The 26621-nt window shown below is 46.1% G+C and overlaps 2 protein-coding genes across 5 annotated transcripts in view; one reads left to right on the top strand and one right to left on the bottom strand.

The window, feature by feature from the left end:
* The window catches only part of MTMR10 (myotubularin related protein 10), a 55482-nt gene extending 50386 nt beyond the window's left edge, over positions 1-5096 (top strand). For all 3 annotated transcript variants that reach the window (XM_039217187.1, XM_039217188.1, XM_039217189.1), the window contains 2 exons: positions 1182-1364; positions 1929-5096. In XM_039217187.1, coding sequence (XP_039073118.1) covers positions 1182-1364; positions 1929-2522 — 777 coding nt within the window. In that variant the 3' untranslated portion in view covers positions 2523-5096. The remainder of the gene's footprint in view (positions 1-1181; positions 1365-1928) is intronic.
* A 1538-nt stretch (positions 5097-6634) lies between these two features.
* Positions 6635-26621, bottom strand: part of FAN1 (FANCD2 and FANCI associated nuclease 1) — a 31473-nt gene continuing 11486 nt past the window's right edge. The window contains exons 5-14 of one of the 2 annotated variants that reach the window (XM_039217190.1): positions 25482-25715; positions 20183-20314; positions 18116-18224; positions 16870-16989; positions 13468-13632; positions 12823-12973; positions 8737-8840; positions 7991-8185; positions 7292-7420; positions 6635-6887 (exon numbers count right to left, since the gene is read on the bottom strand). In XM_039217190.1, the coding sequence (XP_039073121.1) occupies positions 6750-6887; positions 7292-7420; positions 7991-8185; positions 8737-8840; positions 12823-12973; positions 13468-13632; positions 16870-16989; positions 18116-18224; positions 20183-20314; positions 25482-25715 (1477 nt within the window). In that variant the 3' untranslated portion in view covers positions 6635-6749. The remainder of the gene's footprint in view (positions 6888-7291; positions 7421-7990; positions 8186-8736; positions 8841-12822; positions 12974-13467; positions 13633-16869; positions 16990-18115; positions 18225-20182; positions 20315-25481; positions 25716-26621) is intronic. The other variant, XM_039217191.1, reaches the window with a different exon arrangement.

Genomic DNA, 26621 nt, shown 5'->3' with positions numbered 1-26621 from the left:
TTTTAAAGCAAATGGGTTGTTTCTACATGCATATATATGATGAAATTTTAAGTAACTAAAAAATTATTTTTAATATACTTGTACTTGATTACAATAGGACATTTTGTAAAATGCCTTGTGTTTTTAGGTAGCTTACCTATTTCCTGCTGGCCCCAAGCCACCATTACGACATAGGTTTCATATTTGGTCACACCTGTGGCATGGAGCTGGTGTCCTGACCACAGCACTTCTTTACTAATAATATTGAGTATTAGCCTTTTTTCTAATTTCCAAACAAGTTCTTGGTTTTTTGGAGAATACTAAAAAGTACAGAGCAGAAAATAAGAATCAGTCCTCTCCCACCATCCAAGGACTCTCCAGAGAACTAACCTGCATAAAGCGGTGTGCCAACCTGCTTTTGTCCCTCAGCCAAGACGATGGCCTCTTTATCCACGTCACTGAGTACAGCTGTGTGGTTTGATGTGCCTCACCTCTTCCACACAGAGGCAGTGGGCTGCCCCCTGCAGTGTTGTGGCACTGCATCAGCAGGCCGCCTGAGCCCACCATGGGCTAGAGGTGGGCTCCTGGGAGCAAGAGGCCTGGCCTCAGTGTGTAGTCTTCGTGGTTGTGGCCAAATGCCACGACTGTGTGTGCAGAGGGTGTGGATTCCCTCCTCCCTGCTCCTGAGTTGTGGTTCAGATTCTGAAGGTCACTGGATAATGACCTTACTATGACGTGTGACTGTGCACTTAGAAAATGAGGTACAATAGACGGCGGTGTATTGGTGTATTGCCATGCACAGGTCGTCCTGCACATCTACTCACCAAGTTCTGTACCCAGCAGGTGATTGCGTAAATGTATCCCGTACTCAGTAAAATGCTACACTTAACAAAAGTCACTGGGACACCTTTTAAGATTTTATGGTGTATGGCTTTGTGAAATTTTACTTGCTCAGAGGGTACAGCATCCTTGGTGGCTTCTGGAAGAAAAGGTGCTCTCGTTGCTAACATAGGGTGTGAGATGTCCCTCTGATTCGAGGTGCCAGGAATGTCTCTTCTCTCAAAGCAAAACATGCTGCTCCCAGGGGGCTAGAGTTGTGCCAGTCCAGAAAATTCCACTTAGGGAATGACTCCTCAAAAAATAATAATAATGAGAAAATCTTTCATTTGTCATCTTCTCATAAATGTTCAAATATTTTGCAGGAATTTGCTATAAGCAAAAATATCCAGCTGGGTGATGAAAAGGGTTTAAAATTCCCCTCAGTTTGGGACTGGTCTCTCCAGTTTACAGCAAAGGATTGCACTCTATTCCATAACCCCTTGTACATCGGAAAGAGCATGCCCTGTGTACAGAATGGTTCTGTGAAGGCTTTCAAACGGACGAAGGTAAAATATAAAAACACACCAACAAGAGAAACATGGTGATTGCTCACACCTAACAAAGTCAATATTTTTGGAACATAGAGTATTAAGATCCAAGTCACTTCCCTTGATGACACTGCCAGTGCAGATTTTGAGGGATCATTTCGCTTTGTAACTGAAATGACCATGCCCTGACTTTTCTTCTTGGTGACTGAGACCCACAGAGCCTGGGAGGCCCCATTCTTGAAGCCCATCCACTTGCCTTTCTTTCTAGAATCAGCCAGGTCCTAGATTTCTCCCTAACCCAGAAGTCTTAGAAATCTTCCCGTTGGCAGAATAACGAACAAGATGTACCCCTCCCCGCCGACAGGCCAGCACTAATGGCCTAAGCAGAGCTGGCTGCTAGCTAGTGGAAGTCCCACAGAGAAGGATCGGGAGGAGGGTTGCAAGTGAGGAACAAAATGTTTCTTATGGCCGCCATTCCTTCCTTTTGTCCTCACGCCAAGTTTATTTTGCTACCAAGCCTCTCCTGTCTTTGCAAAGGGGGAGGCTCCGGGGAGGTAACGCTGAGATCTCTCTTCTGTCCAGAAAGGCTACAGCTCCACACTGAGGGGAATGCCGGCTTCCTTGAAGAACGGGATCGTCACCGACCAGGACCTGGTCCCAAGGAGAAACTCCTTGATCCTGAAGGGAAAGCCGGAGCAGCCTCCACAGCCCAGCGGCCAGGCCCTTGAGGTGGAACAGTATCTCCGAGAGTGGTTCTCCCGGCCGGTGGACCTGCACGGCGCCCTTCTGCCGCACGTCTCCGGGACACACGTCAAACTCTGGAAGCTGTGCTACTTCCGCTGGGTCCCCGAGGCCCAGATCAGCCTCGGGGGCTTCATCACCGCCTTCCATAGGCTGTCCCTGCTGGCCGATGAGGTGGATGTGCTCCGCAGGACGCTGCGGCAGCACCGGGCCGGCCCCCTGGAGGCCCGCTGCCTGGAGCCAGACCAGAGCCGGATGTACTTCCGGGTGGGCGGCCCGCAGGCAGCAGGGACACCCGAGTTCCTGTCCTCGTCGTTCCCCTTCTCTCCCGTGGGCAACCTGTGCCGGCGGAGCATTTCGGGAACGCCGCTGAGCAAGTTCTTGAGTGGGGCCAAAATCTGGTTATCTACAGAGACGCTGGCAAACGAAGACTAAACGCCCGTTTTCTGAACGTTTTGAGGGGAGCCACAAACGGACTTCCTCCGAATCAGAATTGCTAACCTTAGGCGTTTGAGGCTCTAATAGTTTCACATGTCAGAATAACAGTTGAAATTTGCACTAATATTTAAAAACAAATTAACACTTCTTCACAATTCTTTTTTAAATGACCTTTTCTTTTTCTATCTTCTGTCATTTTTGGTCTGGCTCAGTTTCAGGTGATCTGTAGGCAGACATTCCCCTACTCGTACTACTGTGAGCAAACAAATCAGGTTTTGTCTGTGACATCAGTTTTGTCTGCATCCACTTTCTCTCACCAGCCTTTAAAGGTTGCCTGATCCTCAGCCTAGCACCCCAAAGAAGCAGGCATTTGGAAAGCTAAGAAGTTAACATTTAGTCTATTTTCAAGAGCATTCTGTCAGCACTAATAGGTACTGATGTATTTTTTTGGTCACTTTCTATTCTATTTGAACTCACCTGAGGGTTCAGTGTTCCAAGGCCATAATTTATTTTAGATCACCTTGTTTGGGACCGTAGATCACTGTGTTTTAAAATCACGAGTTTGCTTTTAACTTCCCAGGACTAACTATAAAATGATATGCACTGCTGACTTTAAAAGCATTTGCTGTAGATAATATAAACTTAGAAGTGCCTTTGACATTGAGGTCTGTATAACACAAAGTAAAACACAGCTTTCAGTTTTTAAAATCAGGGTGTTAAAAACTTGCATATTGGAAATAGGGTTTTCACCGCTGAGCTTCATACCAATAGCCAGGAGTCCCCAAAACTACATTTCCTTCCCTCTGAAAGTCCATGAGGACACAGCAGGCCTGTGGGGTGGTCAGTGTTGGTGTGACAGCAGCGGGAGCCAGTGCTGTTGGCACCGAAGCCCACCCTCCAAAATACAGGGTTTGCTCAGAGGGATTTGGGGCACTTCTGGCCAGTATTTCCAGTCTGGTAAACTGTTGTTGGCACTTTCCCTTGGAAATCACTAATGAGATCATGGTCCGAGGTCACCTGCACAGAGCTCCCTCCTCCCGCCAACAGAGTTCTTAGTGGTTAGATTTAGCCAACAGGAGAAATAAAAGTGTACTTCTCTCAGAATACTGCCTTTTAATATTGAGAGAAGCCCTACCCCCCACCCCCACCTCCATCCCTACCGACCTCTGCCCGGTATTGACAGGGAGAAGCACACAAACTTGGTCAGATTGTGTGGCGGGAACCCAGCCAGAGCTGTGGGGTCAGACCAGAGTCTTGTTAGGGTGACTGGTAGTAAGCATTGTGCCCCTCCCCCCCTCACTTCTGTGCCCACCCTGTTGCCTGTGTACACGATGGAGGTTTTCAAACTGGGCTGTTTCTGAAACTGCCATCTTAAGCTTTAGAAAAGTTTTATAGTGAAGTGGCTAGCTTCTTTTCCAAAACCAGTTTTTTCAAAGCAGCATGCTTTTGTGTAATGAATAGCTGTTTCAAAATGTTTGACTTACTCACCTTTTTAAAGTTGATGTCTGAACTTAAAGGGACAGAAGTTCTTACAAAATGTCTTAGGAAATTTGTCTTACGGATAAACCCAGTTTTTGCCAGCTTGTTGCCTAGAAAATAAGGGCTTTTTCAGTTTATGTATATAAATAGCACTGTTGCCTTTAATAGCACATTTTATACTACTATTGAAACCAGTCTCAATCCCCTTAAAATCCCACAGCATATCCTGCCATTGAAAGTATGATAATTCTCCCTTTTTGATTAATCTGTCTTATTACAAATCATTCTAAATTGGGGGGTCTGGGAGGGGTTGTTGAGCATTTATTTCTCTATAATTCTGTTCCCTCACACATTTATTTCAACTCTTTTGGTAATTTTTTTGTTAATTTACAAGTTTAAAAAAGATTAGGTACTATTAATATACTGTTTTAAAATAGAAAATGTTCTTATTTTTGTATGATAATCAAATGTAGTAAAATATGGCTTTTAGTTTTTATTTTTGCTGGATGGTTGTTCTATCATGATTATTGTGCCACAATTTATCGTGCATAATATGAAAAACAACCATAACAGCTTTAAGTCCTGGCCATTCTAAAGCTGTCTGGCACCTCTGCTAGCAAACAGGATGTGGTGGTGACTGAAGTCCTCCGTGTGTTTATGGACGCTGCACCAAAGAGCGCTTCACACTCTCCAGCCCCACAGCCCCGCGAGCGACCTCTGTGCCGATGGAGCACCACACGGGCTCCAGACAGTTTGGAACTTTCTAGTACTGAACTTAAAGATGTACAATGTCTTACTGTTATTTTATGATGGAAACCAGTTTTAAAACCAAAAATGTCTTAACTTTATTTAAGAAAAGTGTATTGTGTGCTAACAGAGGGTGAAAACTAGTCAGCATACCTTCAACACAATCTGCTTGCCATACGGTAACCTCAAGTAGTTAGAACTTGATTTTGAGAGAAAACTAAAACCTTTGTGCCTAAAATTACGACTTGAGTTAAAGTAGGATGAGCAGGAAGATGAGAGATCTTGTTTAGCAGTGATGAATGTGAAGGAAATTTTGACTGCTAAATAAAATTTCCACAGAAATTGGTTGTTTAGTTATCAATATGAACTCTACGAGAACGTAGGGATTGAAGAAGCAAAGCCATTTTCTTCCAGCCATACTTGTGGGGATGTCGTCCATTCAACCTCTTTGCTCTAAAGCAAGGTTGTGATCAGTTAACATTTTTTTTTTAATGTTTTTATTTATTTCTAGGAGAGAGAGAGACAGCGTGAGCAGGGGAGGGTCAGAGAGAGAGAGAGAGAGAGAGGGAGTCACAGACTGAAACAGGCTCCAGGCTCCGAGCTGGCAGTCAGCACAGAGCCCGACACGGGGCTCGAACCCACGAACTGCGAGATCATGACCCAAGCGAAAGTCGGAACGCTTAACCGACTAAGCCACCCAGGCGCCCCTTAACATTTTTAACATTGATTAGAACTGGCTGTGGTGAAGGCTGTGTGGGTATTAATAAACTATACCCTCACTTGGCCTTCCATTCAATAAATTACCAAGCTTGGCACACCTGGGTGGCTTAGTCTGTTAAAGTGTCTGACTCTTGATTTTGGCTCAGGTCCTGATCTCTGGTTCATGAGTTCCAGCCCTGCATCAGGCTCTGCGCTCACCGTGAGGAACCTGCTTGAGATGCCCTCTCCTCTCTTTCTGCTCCTCCCCTGCTTACCTGTCTCTCTCAAAATAAAGAAACTTGAAAAAATAATTACCAAACTCAGGGGGTAACAGTTCCCCAAGAAGTTCTGAGAATTAGTCTGTGGGGATACTGGGTCTCGGCCCCTGACTCCTGGCCCTGTGGGTCTGGTAAGTTGCCCTCCTACCATCCACTTTGCTCTGCCTAAGGCTCTCCCAACGGCGATAAGTAGCCCTGTTCGATGACACTGTCTACAGAAAATTGACCCTCATGTAGTCATTAGGGATGTTCCCAACGAGAAAGACAATGGCCTTTGATAAAGACTGTTCATTCCTTTGGTGTTCTAGGCCCAATTAGAGCAAGCACTGACAGATGTTTTAAGTTAGGGAATTTAATGAAAATTTTTTTTAATTCCCAGAGAAATCAGAATTTCAGTTGTTTGTACCTTTCTTAGATAATCCTAAAACAAGACTGTTAAACAGCTGAGTGTATCTGAGCATTATAGAAAACCTAAATACAGGTCGCCCACATACTTCTTAGAAACACGGTATATGCTACTTTTATAAAAGACCAAAAGCTGTGAAACATCCCATTTGTTTGGATATTTTCCAGCTTTTTCTCAAGTCTAGTGTAAAAACATAGATGCATCCATTTCCTGAAATGGTCATGAAGGTTCTGTATTTTTCTTATTTTTTATTTTTTATTTTGAGAGAAGGAGAGGGGTAAAGGGAGAAAGAGCGAGCCCTGTGGAGCCTGACAGAGGGCTCAAATCCCCCGACCCTGGCATCATGACCTGAGGTGGAATTAAGAGTTGGACACTCAACTGAACCACCAGTCATCCTGGTTCTGATCCTTTTAGAAAGTTCATTATCTGCTATGCGGAATCAGTGAGTACATTCAAGCCAAGACAAAGTTTATGATACACAGACACTGTACAGTGATGAATCAATCTTAAACTCTCAGGTTTATTACTGACAAAGTTAAGTAAAATGTAAGAATGCTTTATGCTTTTGAAAATCTTCAATCCATGTATAACCAGATATTCCCAATTCCATAGCTCTTAGTTAAGGCCTTTGCTCTTAGCTCCAACTGCAACCACGTGGCAGACTTCTACTTCGGCCCCCAGCTTCTGCAGTTCATGCAACCAGACCATTTGCTTATGTGAAAGACGATCATTGGGGCCTTTAACTTCCACCAGCTGGAAGATAAGTTTTTAAAAAGATATTAGTATTCTCCTGAAGCAGAAGAGCCAAGTAAGCCAGAATGGTTTTCACTAAGAACTAAATATTCTACTGTATTACTGTACTTACGTATATAAAACAAATATACATGGGTGAAATTCATTGAGTATTCAGTACAAAGTAGGCAGTTCCTGGTAGGGAATTAGTAAGTTGATTCTGAATACACAGTTGAAAAATATTTTTTAATGTTTATTTTTGAGACAGACAGAGTGAGTGGGGGAGGGGCAGAGAGAGGGAGACACAGAATATGAGCTTTCAAGGGATTCAATCTTACCAACAATCATGCCTAGACAGTAACCTCTCTTTAAGTTGCTAATAAAGTTATCAGAGAAATAGGACTTTCCATTTTAGCTCAACTGACCTTAAAGCGATGACTCTGAGAGTCCCATACCACCAGGTCGGGGAGGCCCCCTCGGCAGTGCCGGAAGTCCACAGCCAGGCGCCTGCACACACCACTGAGGACAGGGCCACCCAAGCAGGAAACAAGATCCTGCACACAAAATACATGGATGGTTAGCCATTCCCTGTGACAGGGATCCTGAAATACTTCCACTGATCACGAGATGGGAGAAAACTGTGTAATTCAGCAGAAATGGATTCCAAGGCCTTCAGGTGGTGGTCTGCTTGTGCCAGGGCTCCAGAGCCACTGGCTAAAATGCCCACTGGAAATCAGTTACACTTCTGTCCAGCTGGGAAAACCCTGGTGAACAGGTGAGAAAGAGGGGACTTGGTGTAAACAGGAACAGGGCAGTGATGGCTTGCAAAGGTAGTTGCAGGGACAGGAACAGCGCCCTCCCTGCTGAGGGTCACAGGTCAGGGAACAGAGAGGCTGTCACCTAAGGGGATGAAGGCGTAACTAGTCTTATTTTGTGCCCTGACACATTCCTATCAAGAATGGTGGCATCTGGACTAGTGTATTATTACATACATAAATGTAGGCACGGATACAGTCACATCTTACACGCGTGCATAAAAACATGCATACATGCATATACATGTATACACACACATGTACATGTATAGACAGGATTTCTGACCAAATCCTGCTGCAGATTCTCACCTGAGCTTGCTGAAGAGAAGCAAAGCGATCCCAGTTGACAATGGAAGCCACTCGGCCTTCCTGGGCCTGCCACGCGGCTGCCACCCAGGCCCGCAGGCTCTCCACAGGGGCGCTGTGAATCAGCTGCAGCCTGGCCTCGATGGCCGGTCCCCTGCTCGCAAAGAAGCTGTCTGTACACAGGTCCAGGGGGCAGGCCTATGTCGCAGGGAAAAGAAGCCCTCATACTGTGCCTGGAAAGCACCAGATTCATCATAAGAACACTCAATACCTGTAAAATTTGGAAGCTGGCCAATCTGATTAAATGGACGCTTTTTTTTTTTTTTAAAAAGACAGGTAAAAACGATCTAAGTAATTTAACATAAAAGCAACTTATTGCACTAGTTTAACAATCTGTGAAAAGAGCTTTTATTTGACTACGTCAGTGGCACTCACAGTGCACATGAGGCTGTGGGCCCCAACAGGAGCCCAGTGAGGGCTGAAGCCAAAGAAACCCATGAACAGTCTCTAGCGGAATGATGAAGGTAAATCAACAAGTAGGTTAAAGTTCAAAACTTAACAGACTTAACATTTTAAATTCTAGGAGTCTGACTTTAAAATAAAAACTCTTACAGAGGATTATCACCATCCAAAGATTGAACTTGACAGGTTGCTGATGGCTGCAGACACACGGCACACGGGTGGGCAGGAATCAGATGCGTCTGCTCACCTACAAAGCACGTGCGCCTGGCCCGGCATAACCTGAGTACCTGGTAGGCGTTCCTGAAGACGTCTGGTATCCCGTCCATGAAGATTATATCCCACAGGAGGAGGCCATACAGCGTGCTAAAGGTGGACCCTTCCCCATGAATCCCTAAGACAAAGTCACACACACATACAGGACGGTCAGTTTTTTGTTTTTTAAAAACTATACCATAACCTACTGCTTATTCAATTTGAAGGAAATAGTGGGTTTTAGGTTTAAATGCAAATGTTGTTTTTGCCATTCCTAGATCATTTGTTTACGTTATATTGCTTCTCTAGAGAAGGCCCATTTAAGAGCAAAAATCTGAGTAATTATCAGAAAGTTCAAATACACGTTTCAGAGTCATTAAAAATAGCCAGAGGTTCTCGAATTTTAATGAAAAACCGAGGGAAAGGTCTTAAAAATAAAAACAGATTCCCTCCTTAGGCTGCAGGGGTTCAGTATGGTAGGTGTGGGTGGGCCGAGAGCCCCGCGGAGGGCTCTGGTGCAGGGCCTGTTGGCCACACGTGCAGAAAGGCCTCCCAAATGAGATCGGAGAAGGACGAGGACCCAGGAGCCTGTGCCCTCTGGCCTAGCAGATGCCGTCTCCATTCACCTCACTGGAACCAGCATTCCACTGCTCTGGCCTGGACAAGCGTGCCCAGTGTTCCTGAGATTCAGGGCTCTTAGACTTAGAGAAGCTTTCCACCTCAGAGACCACCTAGCTCAGACCCCTTCCTCACACCACATACAAACTGTACTGACTGGGCAATGACCCCTCTCGTGTCGCAGCAGCTTGTCCTCTAGGCTCATGTATGTTGTTACAGGTATCAGAATCTCCTTCCTTTTCAAGGTTGAATAATACTGCAGTGCACGTATAGATATAACACAACTCTGCTTTCAGTTCTTTTGGGTAAAACCCGGCAGTGAAATTGCTGGGTCATGTGGTAATTCTGTGTTTAGCTTTTTGAGGAACTGCATACCGATTTTCACAGTGTTGAGTCATTTTTACGTTCCTGCCAGCAGTGGGTGTGGGTTCTAGTTTCTCCCACATCCTTGTCAACACTTATTATTTTCCTTTTTTATGATTTAGTCGTCCTGTTAGGTTGAAGTGGTATCCTGTTTTGGTTTTCAGTATTTTTGTTTATTTGTGCAACACTGAATAACCGTAGGGAATGCATTTAAGTCCTCCGAACCCAAGATTCTTTTCCCTGTAAATGAGGGATCTAGACCAGCTCTGTGGTTCCTGAGTGCACATGAAACTTAACCGTGCGCCCAGGCCACGGAAGTGTCATAGCAGAGTCGGGAGGGACCAGGGGCTCAGCCACGGCACAGCATGCAGACCTCTCAAGCAGGGCGAGTCCTCTGCGCCTCACCACACCTGACCAGGGACAGTGGCTGGGCGGGCGCCTCTCTCCCCACATTACAGCCTTGGCCAAAGGGGGTGTTGCCCCCATGACCTTGTCCCGACAGGCAGGCAGAACAGCACTTCTGGCTGGCAGGCCCTGTTCTGTTGTGGGCAAGGTCACGATCTAGCACAAGATGCAGAGAGCGGAGACCCGGCTGTGCCCGTACGTGTGTCCTGTGTGGAAGTGTAAAGACCAGAGCCTCTGCCGGAAGTGGCGTGGCAGAGCCCCCTCTGTCCTGCCTTGCCAAGGCTGCACCGTGCCTTCCGTCCCTCTCTCGGACGTACAGCCTGTCTTGGAGACTGGAAAGGACAGCCGCAGGGACAACGTGAAGTCTCTCAGGGCTCTGGACTGGAGCCCTTTGCTCCAGCAAGCTGTGCGCTGGGATCCTGGGCTGCTGCCCGACCAGGAGTGAAACTGGGTCTCGATTTCCAGCCTGCTTTCTGTCCAGAAGGGTACACTGTCCGCCAGCGAGGCAGGAGCAGTGGAGGTCAGGACTCCCGAACTCCTAAGCCATCTATGCCATGTGTTTGTATTGTAAGTGAAATCATTTTTAGCAAGCTTCTTCTGAGTTAAGTCAGAAACTTCCCTGAAGGGAGTCTGACATTGCCCTTACCCCTCAGTCTCCTCTCAAATGGACTGACAGCAAGGCTTTGCTCATTTTCACTGCATCAATTTTAATAAATGAAGAAAATATTTTATATAAAAATATTTTATATTCTGGAATTGGAATCATCTGTCCGTTTTTCAGGCTCGTGGCTAAATGGAAAACATTTCACTGGGTTTGGCTCACAGCCCGCCCACCACAGGCCCCGACATCCATGCCCTCCTCCCTCAACTGCCCAGTTCACACGTCTCCCACAGCTCATCTGGGGACAGCTGCTCATTCTATTCTTTCATTTCTAACCTTTCAGGTCTGTTTATCTCGATCTTCACTGGGGTCCACACTTCTTCCCTATAGCATCTCCCTTCCTATGAGCAATAAAGATGCCACACAGATATTCTTAACTGTTCTAACAGTGTCGCTTTATGGTCCTCATTAATCCTCTGAATGCTTACATAATACTCAAGAGAAATAATGTCCCAATTTTCACATATTTGAAGGTATCAGAGTATTTTTAATCCTCGTGACCCCTCAGCATGGGCACTGGGGAGTCCTGTAAGCACGGAGGACGGGCTTAGTGTACACCCCGGGGGTGTCTGGGATCGGCCTCCACTGTCCGAGGGCGGGGACATGGACGGAAGACCAGACGAAGCTGGTAGTACAGGGGGCTCACTCTGTATAAAGGCACGTTCAGTGTCTTCCATAATGAAAAGTTTAAGAAAGAAAACACGATGAGAGGGGGCCCCTCTGGGAGAGGTCCTGTTCCCCCCTCTCCAACCCTCAGGCTCTGGTGCGGCAGATGGGCGCTTCCTCTGTAATCCTGTCCCAGTGTCTGACTTGACGTTTTCTAGTCACTACTACCTTTTGCTAAGGACAGAGTGACAAGCGCACTATACCAATCAGAAGGCAAATTCTCAACATCTCCTCTTGCACTGGGCCTCAGACAAAGCACTAATTCTCTGAGACCAGAATCAAAAAAGAGAAGAAGAGGGAAGAGGGGCTGATGTGGACAAACACACACACCCGAACAATTCCAGAAGACATGAGAGGTAAGTAAATTACTTAAAAACAAACCAAAACAAAACGCTTGGCTGCAGCTGTGTAACAAGGCTCACCACGGGGTGACTGGAGAGCCCAGAGCAGCTCCCACTAACAAGTACAGGGTCACCCCCTGGCACGTTGGACACAGACTGGGGGGAGGGCACCCCGAGGGCTAACGGACCCTCCCAGAAAGGGAGGGGCTCAGTATCCACCATTCTGTGTGTAAGAAATACCCAAGAGGCGGGCTGACACCTCCAGTGAAAAACGGCTCCTGACTGGGCACAAAGGCCCCGTGACAGACTGAGCCATCAAGACGCTAGAGGCTTCTCTGTGTTTTACTCAGTCTTTTCTTGGACAAACCAGTCCCAATTCCCAAACAGGGGCTTTGCCACTTCTACTGTGCATTTCTGCCAGAGCCCTGTGTGGTCACAGGCATGGGTCACACGCAGCACAGGGATGAGCTGTCACCAGGTACGGGGGCCCCTCTGAGGAGGCGAGGTCGGACCTCGGGAGCCTGTGTGCGTCATACTCTGACTTGCGGACTTCTATTGTCCTCCCTCATGCGATTGAGAGAACTCCTTCTACAAGAAATTCAAAGCACTGCTCCTTCGGCAACCTTTCTGGTTTCCCTGGTGCTATGCCCTTCCAGGACTTGGTCCTTCCACCCCCTTAAAGTCATTAGCTGACCATGAGGCCCGCTCGCTCTTTCCAGAAGCAGCCTGGCCCAGCTCCACAGCTCCTACGTCCTCTAAAGGGCTCTGGTAGTCCTCTGCCCTTTCTTATCAACACTGCTACCCAACAGAAGCTCTCTGAGAGCAAAACCGGCCCCACTTGCTTCTAACATCCTGCCAGAAAGCACTGCTCCTCACAGGCCTTGGGTGGTGGATGCTGGTTACATGGAAGACGGCCGTTAGCAACTAAGGTTAGTGAAACTCTTTACCATGCCCTCCCAGGTCAGCAGTAGCTTCCACCGGGGACAGGACGGAGAGGCGGCAGCCGCCCACTGCTGACAGACCATCACCCAGTGACCGGGCCGGCCGGGATAAGTGCCGCACATTACCCTGGTCGAAGCCGCTGCGTCTGTAATAAGCCAGTGCCACCTCCTCCACGGAGCACAGGACCGTGGCCGGGGCGGTGGGCTCCCCAGCCTCCATCACGAACACAGACTTGCCCATCCCACGCTGCGGGCACAGCCGGCCCGTGATGGTCACCTGAGAGGGCAGCAGGAGAACACCCATGAGCCTCACTTGAGGTGCAGTCCCCGCAAACCGGACTTTCGTGTCCTAAACCTTCCTATGCTCCCGTCAAGCCACGTATTCTCAGCATAGTGTGAGGCCATGTGACCCACACTCTGGTGCCTGTGAGGGTGTACACAGGGCACCGCCCAGCCTTGGGGAGGTCATGGACCCCAAAGCTGCTCTCCGGACACGCTGACCAAGCAGGAGAGACTGGCAAAGGCTGTGAGCTTCTGACTCAGGAGTTTTACAGAAAGTCACTCAACCCAGGGCATGAGCAAAGCAACCCACCAGGCTGGGCTGAGCCTTCCAACATAGGAGGCACGGGTGTGAAAACAGAGAGTCTCTGTCTAAAACGAGTGTTAGAATTTTCTAAGTCTAAAAGAAAATGCACATTAAAACCGTTTCCATTCAGGAAAAAACCTAGTACATGCTTTTAAGTCCAAAGCGCCCAAAGGATATTTACTTACGTGTTTAACATCTTCCACAGTTATTTCTGGGAGCTGATGGAAGAGGTGCTTGTACTTCTGACAGCTCGGAGACTCTCTCAGACGCACAGCTCTCTGATACAGTGAAAGACGATGTCCTGTTCTGACTTCTGGATCGGCCAGCCCTTCTGCGATACACTTAATAGCCTAGCAAAGAACATGGTCCCACATCAGGATCTTGAAAGACCTCATGGCAGCATCTGCTAATTTAATGTGACAGGAAACCCCACTGTTAATTTATTATTCAATTTTGCTAATTAGCAAGTGGCCAAAGCAATACTTCCAGAGATAAAGGATATTTCCTTAGATCACATTCTGCTACTTTTAATGCTCAGATGAATCATAATCCCTGACTATAAATGTCCGACACTACTTTCCAGCTATACCTGTAGACAGGGTGGATCTCAGCTACCACACCTTCAGGGAGACTGAGAGGGTTAGGGATGCCCCTGGATTATGGGCCAGTGGAGACTGAAAGACCTGGCTCCGTGGTTCTCAGAGCATCACTCTGAAAAAACACATGTGTTCCCCACCTCTGCAGAACGGGCATCTCCGACGAGGGCTGGGGGTGGAGGGCAGACACTGGACCACTTCAGAGCTTCCAGTTAAGTTTCATGTGCACTCAGGAACCACAGAGCTGGTCTAGATCCCTCATTTACAGGGAAAAGAATCTTGGGTTTGGAGGACTTAAGTGCATTCCCTACGGTTATTCAGAGTTGCACAAATAAACAAAAATACTGAAAACCAAAACAGGATACCACTTCAACCTAACAGGATGACTAAATCATAAAAAAGGAAAATAATAAGTGTTGACAAGGATGTGGGAGAAACTAGAACCCACACCCACTGCTGGCAGGAACGTAAAAATGACTCAACACTATGAAAATCGGTATGCAGTTCCTCAAAAAGCTAAACACAGAATTACCACATGACCCAGCAATTTCACTGCTGGGTTTTACCCAAAAGAACTAAAAGCAGAGTTTTGAATAGGTATTTATACACCCGTGATCACAGCAGCATTATTCTCAATAACCAAAAGGTGCAAAGAACCCCACTGTCCATCAACAGATGAATGAATAAACACAGTGTTGTCTACACGTGCACTGCAGTATTATTCAACCTTGAAAAGGAAGGAGATTCTGACACCTGTGACAACATACATGAGCCTGGAGGACAAGCTGCCAAGACACAAAAGATCAAATACTATACGATTCTACTTCCGTGAAAGGCAAATTCATAGAAGCAGATAGTAGACTGGAGATCACTGGGGGCTGCAGGGGAGAAGAGGGAACAAGGAGCCATTACTCAATGGCCACAGAGTTTCTATTTGGAGTAATGACAAGGTTTGGAAATCGACAGCGGTCATGTTTGCACAAACACTGTGCTTAAAATTAATGTTGCTAACCTGTACACCTAAAGATAATGCAAATGGAAAGTTTTATGTGTTATATTAGTTACTATAATAAGAATAAAAAGTAAAAACAGGGGCACCTGGGCGGCTTAGTCAGTTGAATGTCCGACTTCGGTATAGGTCATGATCTTGGGGTTTGTGAGTTTGAGCCCCGCATTGGGCTCTGTGCTGACAGCTCAGAGCCTGGATCCTGCTTTGGATTCTGTGTCTCCCTCTCTCTCTGCCCCTCCCCTACTTGTGCTCTGACTCTTTTTCTCTCTCAAAAAAAAAAAAAATAATAAACATTTTAAAAATTAATAATGAAAGAACAATTATCTTGTAACTTTAAAAAAATAAAAAGTAAAAACAAAACTACAACAACAAAAACACCCACCCTACCCACCCTGAACCTTAGTGAAAGATCAGGCCATCAGGAGTGGAGCAGTCAAATGAATCAAGAAGAGCGAAGGACACTGACTCAGGCTCCCACCACAGGGTGGGGACAGCCAGCCGCCCACCTCAGCCTGCCTGGCCCGGCTCCTGAGCACTTTGCAGGAAAAAGAACTCTGCTGATGAATTCCTTCACTGGAGACTGAGGTAAAGAAATGAACGGGATGGGAACAAAATGAGGAAGACTGTGAGTGCGGCCAGTAAGATCTCCGAGAAGAGGCTAAAAGGAACTAGGATTTTCTAGTGGTCTCAAAAATGAGCTCAACAACTTGTCTCCCTCTGCACACCTAAGTGAATGCTCCTCTTGGCGGAGCTGTGAACGGGGAAATCCAAACCCTTTCCAGACTTTGTTTCAGTGAAAGAAAGGCAACGGAAACACAGCCTTTCTCCGCATGTGGCTGTGGGCTAACAGACAGTCTCCTGCTATTTCAGCCTGAGCAAACAGCGAGAGGTAAGGAAGCACCACGCCCGCTTCCGAGAAAGAAACCAGCCTTCACCGGCTTGAAGCACTTTAGGTAACAAGGCGCTTTTTCAGTTTAAGGCAGTAAAAATAGTATGTCCTACTTCCACAGCCTAGGTCAACTGTTCCACCCCCATATCACCCTGATCCACTTAATGCTGCTGCTGGAAAAAAAACAAAGGCTTCCAGAGACACAGTCCCCTCCATTCAGCACAAGTGCAAGGCTGGCAGGCAGGAACCTCGGGCAGCCACACAAAGAGCCACTGTCTCTCTGGGCTCAGCCCGTGGAGGCTCCGCCCGGCTCAGCCCTGGCAGTAACCAGGGTCCTCGACTCCCGAGGTCCCCGCCACAGAGAACGCCAGCGCCCAAGAGAGAAGGGAGCTTGCCACATTAGTCGGCAGTACATTTCCCCATGGAAACCTCCTTCATCAGACTTTCTACCTGGAGGCCCCATGCAACAGATGAATAAAATCACCATTTCCAAAACAAAAAGCACCTTCTTCAAAAGCACCTGCTAAGGATGGGGACTTCTAACTCTCCTGCTCCCTTAATTTCTGGATCTTGAATTCCTTTTTTTTTTTTTTTTTTTTAAATGTTTTATTTATTTCTAGGAGACAGAGAGAGAGACAGTGTGAGCAGGGGAGGGTCAGAGAGAGAGGGAGTCACAGACTGAAACAGGCTCCAGGCTCTGAGCTGGCAGTCAGCACAGAGCCCGACGCGGGGCTCGAACCCACGGACCGCGAGATCATGACCTAAGTGAAAGTCGGACGCTTAACCGACTAAGCCACCCAGGCGCCCCTGGATCTTGAATTCCTAAATCCCAGCACACAGCCCACTACCAACCCACACCCCAAATCAGTGAAGAGAACAAGAAAGTGTCCTGTCTTTGTGGTAATGCTTCTGTTAGCATCCCTGTTACTTGAGGGGACGGAGGAAGTGGTTGGAAGAACACAGACAAAAGAAGATATGTTAAAAAATGCATTTTCTAATTACATTTAGAATTCTAAGGTATTAATAGTCTGCTATGTATTTAAACGTATGCAAAAGTTTAAAAAGGCTCAGGGTGTATCTAGTTATTGAATACCGGTTCGAGGCGTTTCAAGTGCTGGTGTAAGTTGAGAGCCAGTCTATCCCACCACCGGCCTCTGCTGTCAGGACAATATACTCTCTGCGACAAGAGGTTTTCAAGTTCCTTGACTGCTTCCTGTTGCAACAACAACAAAGGAAGTTCATTAGGCTCATACACATCCAAAGAAGTAACTACGCTTAGTAGCCAAGAAGACCGGCAAAGTATATTTATAAAGCACGTGTTCTACTCTAAAAGGCGGCTGAGGACCTGGGGATGAGGAAGACTCTGAGACATCCCTCCGGAACAGGCCCAAGCCCCTGAGGCACCCCCACTTTTCACCCAGGTCTCCTGCCTACTGGTGAATGAGCGTACGGAGTTCTGTGAATGCTGCTTGGTATTCTCTGCAAACCAAGTCAAGCGGCGCAGGGCTGCACACAATCAAGTTTTAGCGGCCAAGCACTGGTCAGGGGCTGTAACCCCGCAGGCTTCTGGGAATACAGGAGGTCACAGGGCTGAGGGTGTGACGAATGAACTGGAGGCAGGACAGGAATGAGCGGAGTCTTCATCCAAACACCCCACCCCACCTCAACAGGGAAACTTTCTGTTCTCAATTTATACACAAACTGTTCAGTTTTCATGGTTCATGGATCTCTTGGAAACATCTAATGATCCCCCTCAGAGAAGTGCACAAACCCCCATATACTCGCTGGTGGGGTTCACAGACTTCCCACGGCCAATCCCATGATCCTCTTGGGTTTCATGGACCCGTGTCAAGAGGCCCAGGTTCTGTGTATCCTCTTTGTAAAACAGCATTTTCCATACAGAAATGTTAACAAAAGTTAACTATCTATCTTGCGCTGTTTCATATAGGGAAGGGTATGACTGAATTTCTGATTTGTGATTTTAAATTATTTCCCAGCAGTCCATGCTGGTTGTCAGGACAAGCAGATGTGAGGTTTCCACCTCAGAGATTTCTGGAGACCTTGCAAGTCAAACATGGAATTGTGACAGAGACTCAGTCTGGGGCTCCCTGCACGGCTCCGTCCATGACCCCAATCCATTCTGCTGCACACGCAGCAAGTCCCAGGCAGCTGAAGCAGTTGGTCCTCCTCGGCCATCTTCCCACTAACCCTGGACACAGCAGGCTGCCCACATCACGTCTGCTGTCATGACGTTACTGTGTGCTGAGCAAGCAGGCTCTCCTGCACAGCTTATCGCTGGCACAGCAGTAAAAGCCAGGGCTCAGAGCTTGTGCTCTAACCTCATACAAGTGAAGTCGCTGCAATATTTCAACGGTACGGGACAAAATCCTTGTGTAAATCCACCCGACAGTAAAGCAGCGCAGAAAGAGCGGTAAATCCTCGTGGTATCTAAAATGAAGATGGATACCAACAGTTCAGCCATCCGATTTATCTGTTGCAAGACAGTCATAAGAAGCAACAAGAATAGATTCTAAATACTGGCAGCTGTACACAATGTTCTATATCACAAACCTACATTCTTACAGCAGCCACCGTCTCCTCCGTCACTCAGCAAAGTAAGACAAGCGGAAATATTCTAAGTTGGAGGTCAGCACACTTAGACCAAATCCCGTGCCCGCCAGTTGATTTTCTACGTCCCGCAGACTAAGCACGGTTTTGGCATTTTTAAACGGGTAAAAGAAATCAAAAGGACAATAATAGTCTGTGGCATGTGAAAATTACATGAAACTCAATCTCGGTCCCTAAATAGCGCTGGCACACTGCCCCGCTTGCTCATTCACAGCCCGCCCGTGGCTGCTTCTGCGTGGCAGAGGCCAGCAGCTCCAGCAGAGGCCGCGCGGCCCACGGAGCCCAAAACCCCAACCAGCTGACCTTTCACAAGAGCCATCCACCACTCTCTGCTCCACAGTAATCTAATGTCATGGCTATGATTTTTCTTTTTTTAATGAAGAAAATCACTTATTAATTTGTTTTAACTGTTTGTCTTGCTGTTTGGCGTGAGAAACATTACCAAATTGTCCTAAGAAAATTTACCTAAATTGTTCTAACAAAATCTTGCAATTACATGCACATCGCAGGGATAACAACTCTACATTAGTTACCTTGTTTCTAGAAAGGCCTTTAAGTTAATGGCTCGATTTTGTGTCTGAAATATAGAATACTTCGAAATGAAACATGGGCAAAATATGCAGTTATTTTTTTAACTTTAAAGGCCATTTTCTTGGCAATGATTTTTAAGTCATTAATATTTCTGTATGAAGTTTATGTCCTAAATGTTTTTTTGAAAGAGGTATTTAATAATATAAATTTGTCTCATCCCTATGTAAAAATAGAGGAATAAAATCTCCTTTAAAAAAAAAATGCTTGAGAGAGAGAGAGAGAGAGAGAGAGAGCGCACATGGGGGAGGGGCAGACAGAGGGGGAGAGAGGACCTGAAGCAGGCTCTGTGCTGACAGCAGAAGCCTGATGTGGGGCCCGAACTCACGAACCTGACCTGAGCTGAAGTCAGATGCTTAAGTGACTGAGCCACCCAGGTGCCCCAAAGGAATAAAATTTCTTAACAAATACAAAGTATGCTTAACATTTATCAAAGAAAAAAAATAAAGAATCATGTGCTGTGTAACTGAACTTCTGAAGAAAATATTCAGTTTAGCTTTCCTTTTCAGATCAACACCTACTTGAATTTCCATTGGAAGAACACATCTAGCATGGCCTGCTCTACCTCTGTCCTGCTGCTGGGTTTCCTCACATTTCAGTTCGGCTGACCAATACTAAGAGAAGCCAATTTAACCAAAAGATGGTTAAGTTAAGGGAGTGGGGAAGTGCACAAAAAGGGTGAAGACACCTAAAAGGTATGAATTTTCAGCTATAAAATATGGGGATGTAATGTACAGCATGGGGACTCTAGTGAATGAGACTGTATTACATAATCGAAAATTCCTAAAAGAAACAAATTTTGGTAACTATGGTGATGGATGTTAACTAGACTCACTGTGAAGATCATTTTGCAATATTTCTATAAATATCAAATCATTGTATACCTGAAACAAATACTATGTTACATGTCAATTATATCTCAAGTAAAAAAAAAAAAAAAATGGCAAGCAGAAAGCTGTTTGTTCACTCCACTGCCTGATGCACAGTGATCTGAGTTATGTGAAATTCACTCAGACTTTCAGACATTTGCTTCTATTTCACACAACACTGTGGGTATGCAAAGCAAGTGGGGAAATCAACTGCGCAGCTGGTTTGACCACAGAACAAAAGGAGTAAGTTCTTGGTGAAGAGAATTACCTCAAGTGGTTGAAACAACTTGATAAATAACAGGCACCTAGAAAAGATCTCACCTCAGGGAAGGGTGGCTTTTCAGTTTGTTCCAATCACTTTTTGCACACTGAGAGAGCTCTTTAGCTTCTTTCCAGTTCCCATTGGCCATCGCGGTAGAAATGTCACTCAGCATGTGCGCAGCCGCTGCGTATCTGGGGAAAAGCCCCACGCCATCCAAGTTTCAAATGTGAATGAACATTTACATTAAAAATACCACGTCCTATCCTCGGGATCTAATTCTGAAGGGTAAGAGTGTGCTTCTGAAAATATGGGGGCTATTTAAATTTGATTCTAGTAACAGCATATTACTGCCTTAAAGTAGCCTAAAAGAATAAAGGCTGGGTACAGCTAGGAGGAGAAAAACAGTCACACTGTATTATACATAACAACTTCCATTAGATAAATTTAATATTGATCAGCTCATCATGTCTGATTCTTGGTACTCATTCATTCATTCATTCAGCAATCTGGCTGCAACCACGTAAACATGTAACTGACTTCGAAATCAGGTTAAGGTGTGGATCTAGTAACCTAATCGTTTAGGCAGAGGCAGCCAGACTGATACCACCCAAAGATGCACTCTTTGGGACAGCAATGCTGACAAGTTATGAAAACACTTAGCTGAAGAAACACTTCTCATTGCATCTTTAGATACACCCAAAACAGAGACACTTGCCCGAGTGACACTGGGCATATATGGTAATTGTACTTTGGATTCACACCTAAAAGAGAAGCATGCAGTATCATTATGTGCAAACGCACTCACGTAAAAGTAAAACAAGTTGCCTCTAAATGTAAAAATTTGCTCACCAATTAATTCATAGACCTAATTGTCTTATAAAATGCTATGGGACAATTCCAAGGTCTGTAAGAAAGGAGAATAAGACAAAGAGAACTGTCTGGAGGCTGGCCCAGCCGGGCAGGACCACATCCTGGGCAGGAGTGTCAGAGCAGCCCCCACACTCCCAGCTTTGTGGCCTCAACAAGCCCCACTTTGAGAGGCCATAGAGGCCAACCCCATGGTGCCTCATCTCCCCTGTTGCCCCTGGAAAGGGTCATCAGCCCTCCTCTATCCACAACTCCCTGGTGCTAATGGGAACTGCATCTCTCCCCTCTCAACCCCTCCCCCACTCACTGTGTCTCCAGCTGCCTCTTAGGAGAACAAGGCTCCTCCCTAGCTCCCTCTGCAGGCCTCTCCAGTAGGGGAGGGCTCTTCTCTCAGCCATCCCTGCCCAGAGATGGATGGAGGAGTCCACCTTTCTTCCCAGCTCCTTCCAAATCACTCTCCCCTCCTTGCAAGCCCCCCAGTCCTTGGAAGCCCATGCTCCTTGAGGGCACCTGCTGGCCTCTTCTCTTCTGTCTTGCTCTGCCTTGGGTCTCCAGCCACAATGGCACGTGACTTCAATGTCTGTGAGGACACAGAGCACGCTCAGTTTCGAGACCTCCTGGCCAATAACTCTTTTTTCCACCTCCCTTCTGCTACCCGCATGCCACAGCTGCTCTGAACCTTTGTTTCTGATGCACTGCGTCACCCTCAATACCTTCATTTTGAGCATTTCATTCACTGACCACCACTTCCAATCCTTCCAGCTCACTTATGATGGCAACAATTCGCCAACTTCACCAAGACCCGCCATGACCCCCTCCCCAGCCATAGGCACGTCCTGTCCTGCAGGCCTCCATGGCCCGCCTGGAGTCAAGCGGCCCACCACTCACTGGTGAACTGGCAGTTCACTGGGCCCACCCTCGTCACGGTGTCCAGGCTGACCACTCTGAGCCTGTGCCCAGCTCCCTGCACGGTGCTGAAGAAAACCAGAGCTAGACTCACTGGTTGCTGCAGTGACTGCTCCTTCCTACCTTTGCCTTCCCAGCTGCACTCACCACACAAGCTTCCCCATCAGACCTCTCCCGCAGGGACAGAGGCCAAGTGAGGGGCCCTCGGGTTCCCATCACTGCAGCCTCACCTCTGCCCACACGCCTACCCTCCCTCTGGCGCTCTGGACCCCAAGCCCTCTCATCTCCCCACAGCTTTCTGTCCTCTGGCTGTCCCCTCTTCCCTTCTGGTCAGCCTCTCCTTCTCCACTGGTTATCGGTGCTTGAGGGCTCAGGCACCCTCATATCTGCCACCCTTAAAACAGCAGAACAAAACTGCTTGCCCTCACAACCCACTGCAGTAGTGGCTGTTTCAGGGCCAACCTCTGCCTCGCCTTCCTCCCGGAATGGCTACTGGCATCTCCATCACCCTCTACACGTTCTGCTAAATTGGTGGCTCTAGCACAGGCCACCAACTAGGCACGTCTCACTAAATCCAATGGTTCTGCCTCTGGCTCCACCTCTACTCAGCCCACTAGTGACTGTAGACACATGAACGCCCCTCCTTGACACACTCTTCCCTAGGCTTCCATGCCACACGTGCTCCTGATCCTCCCACCACTTTCCTGGCCACTCCTCCTCTCCATCTGACCTCCAAACGCTGGCTGCCATGGCTACTTCCTTCCCGTCCCCCGCAGGGGAGGGGGGTGCCTTCCAACACCATCCACATGCTGGTGACTCTGAATGCTCTCTCCAGGCTGGAACTCTTCCTTGAGCCCCCGCCAGCACGTCCAGCACCAGATATGATAGCCTCAGCTGAATGGCTAGCGGGCAGCCCAAACACAGCTCCCCACCGAGCACCGCTGTCCCTCCCACCGTCTCTCTCCCAATCCCCTGTCTCATTGAGGGTACCACCAGCTGAGTCAGAACACCAGAGCCCTCCGTGATTCTCTCACTGTATCTAGTCATAATCACAATCAAGGCTTGTCTCTTATCTCATACATATTCACCTCACTGCTGCTGCCACCTGTCCAGTCAAGACGCTCACCTAGACCACCAAGGTTAAGTCAGCCTTCTCGTGGATTCCCTTGCTTCCTTCCACCCCCTACACCACAGGATGCTTGCAGAAAATGTGAAACAGATCCCTCCCCTGTTGAAACCTCTTCAAATGGCTGCCCACTGCTCAGAGAGCATGACTGAGTCTGTCCACAGGGCTTCTGAGGCTGAGTGTCCCCAGCTTTGCCTTCCTGACTTCTACTTGCACTACTGCCCCTGGGGCTGTGGCCACAGAGGTCTTCCGAGTTTCTCCCACTCAGCAAGCTTGCTCCTGCCTCAGGGCCTGTTGCATATGCTCCCTGCATGGCTGGCTCCCCCTCAATCTTGAGTCTCAATCCAAATGTTACCTCTCCAAGACACTCTCTCTACAAAGCAGAACCTCCCCGGCCTGCCCCTCAATCACCAAAGTACTTTTCCCATGCTACACTTATTCTTATTTTCTATCTCCCCCAGGAAAACATAAGCCCATGGAGGCAAAGACCCCATATGTTCATGTTGTAACCCCACCACCTAGGCACATAATAGGTACTCAACAATCAACTCACATATATTGAATAAATGTGGAAAAAGAAAAGACAGGAAAAATTATTTCAAGTACCAAGGTGGCCAAAAATATTTCTCAAACTAGGTATTATATATTTTACCATTCCTGAAGGTATATATTACCTGAATATATATATATTACCAGGTATTATATAATTACCATTCCTGAAGTCAGTTAAATCCAATTTCATATACATGTTAATGCTTTTTCCATGACAAAAGGAGTTTTAATTATTCTTATTATTTACAGGATACCTACTTTCTCAAAAGAGTCTGGAGTGGTTTTTCTCCCTAGCTCCCCCACTTCTGAACTTGTCAACCATGGTTATGTCAATCATAGAACTAAAAAGTAATCTCCCTTAGATATAACCAGTAATAAGGACAATTATAATACTAAGACATACTAAGCAATCCCAGGGACCAGAAGCACTTTGCATGTATTGACACAGATCTGGAGGAATACACTATTATTCTCCCTGTTCACAGATGACGAAACTGAGGGAAAGAGTGGTTTCACAGGTCATTAGTAGAGGGACTGGAACTTAGCTTCAGTATACACAGTCTCATGAAAGAGAACAGTAGCAAGTCACTAAAAATGAAAAGGTAAAAGACGTGGCACAACTCAAACCAGAGTAAGGAAATATTCTTGTTAGAGGATTTTATTCCAATGAATCACAAACAAGACAGCTTCCTGAGAGCTAAACAAACTGGGTTCGAATCAGTTTATATTGACACTGCTTTGACTCAGTAATTTCAGTAAGTTTTTTTTAAATCTTTTTAAATGTTTATTTATTTTGAGATAGAGAAAGCACAAGCAGGGGAGGGGCAGAGAGAGAGAGGGTGAGAGAGAATACCAAGCAGAGCCAGATGTAGGGCTCAAAATCACTAATGGTGAGATCATGACCTGAGCCGAAATCAAGAGACAGATGCTAAACCAACTGAACCATCCAAGTGCCCCTCAATAAGTTATTTTTTAAAGCACACATTAGATAACACATAACAAACTCTCCTGCAATCAAAGATCAGAATCAATTTCAGTTACATGTGAGTCATAAATCTTAAGTCAAGAATCAAAAGTGCCATGGGGTGCCTGGGTGGCTCAGTTGGTTAAGCATCCGACTTCAGCTCAGGTCATGATTTCACGGTTCATGGGTTCGAGCCCCGTGTTGGGCTCTGTGCTAACAGCTAGCTCAGAGCCTGAAGGCTGTTTCAGAATGTGTATCTCCCTCTCTCTCTGACCCTCTCCTGCTCACGCTGTCTCTCTCTCTCAGAAATAAATAAAACATTTAAAAAAGTTTTTTTAAGTGCCATTTTAGGAATTTGAATTAATTTTTCTTGTAAGTGATGGGTTGTTGTTTTTTTAAGGAAATCTAAGTATTTTTTTCCTCTAAGACCTATACCACTCTTTACCAAAACCTTCTTTGGCCAGTCAAACCAAACATTCACCAAGTCCATGTATCAAAATACATCAGTGACAATTTCTAATCTATCACATGTGTGATTCAAGTATACAGCACACAAGTTAGTATTCACTTTATCTGAAGCATTATTACATGCAAACATTCACGTTCAGCCTTGTTCGTACCAACAAGATATTCACAAGGCAGGTTTGTTCAAGTGTCTGTATTTACAAAATGTGTCCTGCCAAAGCTATTTGGGAATGTAAGCCAGGGAAAATTTTCTAGCTGAAAACTCATTGGTTTTGGCAACCTTAATCTAAGTATGCTTCCACTTTCTCCTTACAGTCTTAGAAACATATACAAATAGGATAGAAGGATAACAACAACAAAAAAAATTTCAAAAACTGTTTTGGCTATGGACTTCTGTTTCTACTGTAACGGGTAAATAATAAAACCTTTTACATACATTCAGTCACACAGCTATTATAATGAGTTAACAACATCTTACCTGATGAGATCATCTCTATCTTGGAAGATTTGGGTTTTCCGATTGATGGTGTACCTAGGAAACTCCATTCGGCCAAGATTGACCAAAAGCACAGTAGAAAGCTGTCCCTGACCTCCACAGGCGGATTCCTCATCATCCATGGAGTCCGTCAACGAAAACAGCAGCAAGACCCGGGAAAACACAGCTCGAGGGCCTTTACAGACTCTGAGTGACTGTCCTGCCAAATCTTTAGCTCTGAAAAATGTACAACATAGAAATACACTTCTGGTATTTTTAAAAGCATTGGGATATTAGATTTTACAAACTACTCTTATTTATTAACTTATTCATGTTTTATAAATTTTTTTAAAGTTTATTTTGGGAGAGAGGGAGCATGTGTATGTGGGAGGGACAGAGAGAGAGAATCGCAGAGAGAGAATCCACACTGACAGTGTGGAGCCTGACACATGGCTCAAACTCATGAACATTGAGATCATGACCTGAGCTGAAACCCAGAGTTGGATGCCTAATCAACTGAGCCACCCAGGTGCCCCTACAAATTAATTTTAGATCAAATAAAGATAAGCGGCATTCATTATTCTAAGCCTGAAGCAAATCTACCACTTCTAGCTGTGTGACACTGGAGCATAACTTAACCTCTCTGGGTCTCAGAGCCTACCTAGGGACATGATGAAGATTAAATGAAATGTTATCTCCAAATAGTTTCACACATGGTTTGGCTCAATAAAAGAGCAAGATAAGGTTTACACTAGTCATGAATGTGTGAAATACCAGGAAAACTCATAAAAATATTACCAATTTGACATGAGCAATTTTCACTTCTTGACAAGTGATAATTCGGATTAAATAATATTTATTTAAAATGTCATTATTGGGGTGCTTGGCTAGCTTAGTAGAGCATGCAACTCTTGATATTGGGGTTGTGAGTTTGAGCCCCATGTTAGACACAGAGATTACTTATTAAAAAAAATTTTTTAAATAAAACAAAATGTCATTATCAAAGGCTATTGTTTAGGCGGCGTGATTTCATGCACCAAGAAGAGGTACCAAGATTTGATGTTGGTCTGTGACATGCAAAGTGGTCCAGAGGCATCTCCACTCCAGGGTAACCTCAGTGTAAATTCGGGTTGATTCTGATGC

Source organism: Hyaena hyaena, unplaced genomic scaffold (assembly GCF_003009895.1).
Source record: "Hyaena hyaena isolate Hyena2069 unplaced genomic scaffold, ASM300989v1 scaffold_670, whole genome shotgun sequence".
Taxonomy (NCBI): domain Eukaryota; kingdom Metazoa; phylum Chordata; class Mammalia; order Carnivora; family Hyaenidae; genus Hyaena; species Hyaena hyaena.
The sequence above is the reverse complement of the archived record's forward strand: the minus strand, read 5'-3'. Positions and strand labels throughout refer to the sequence as shown.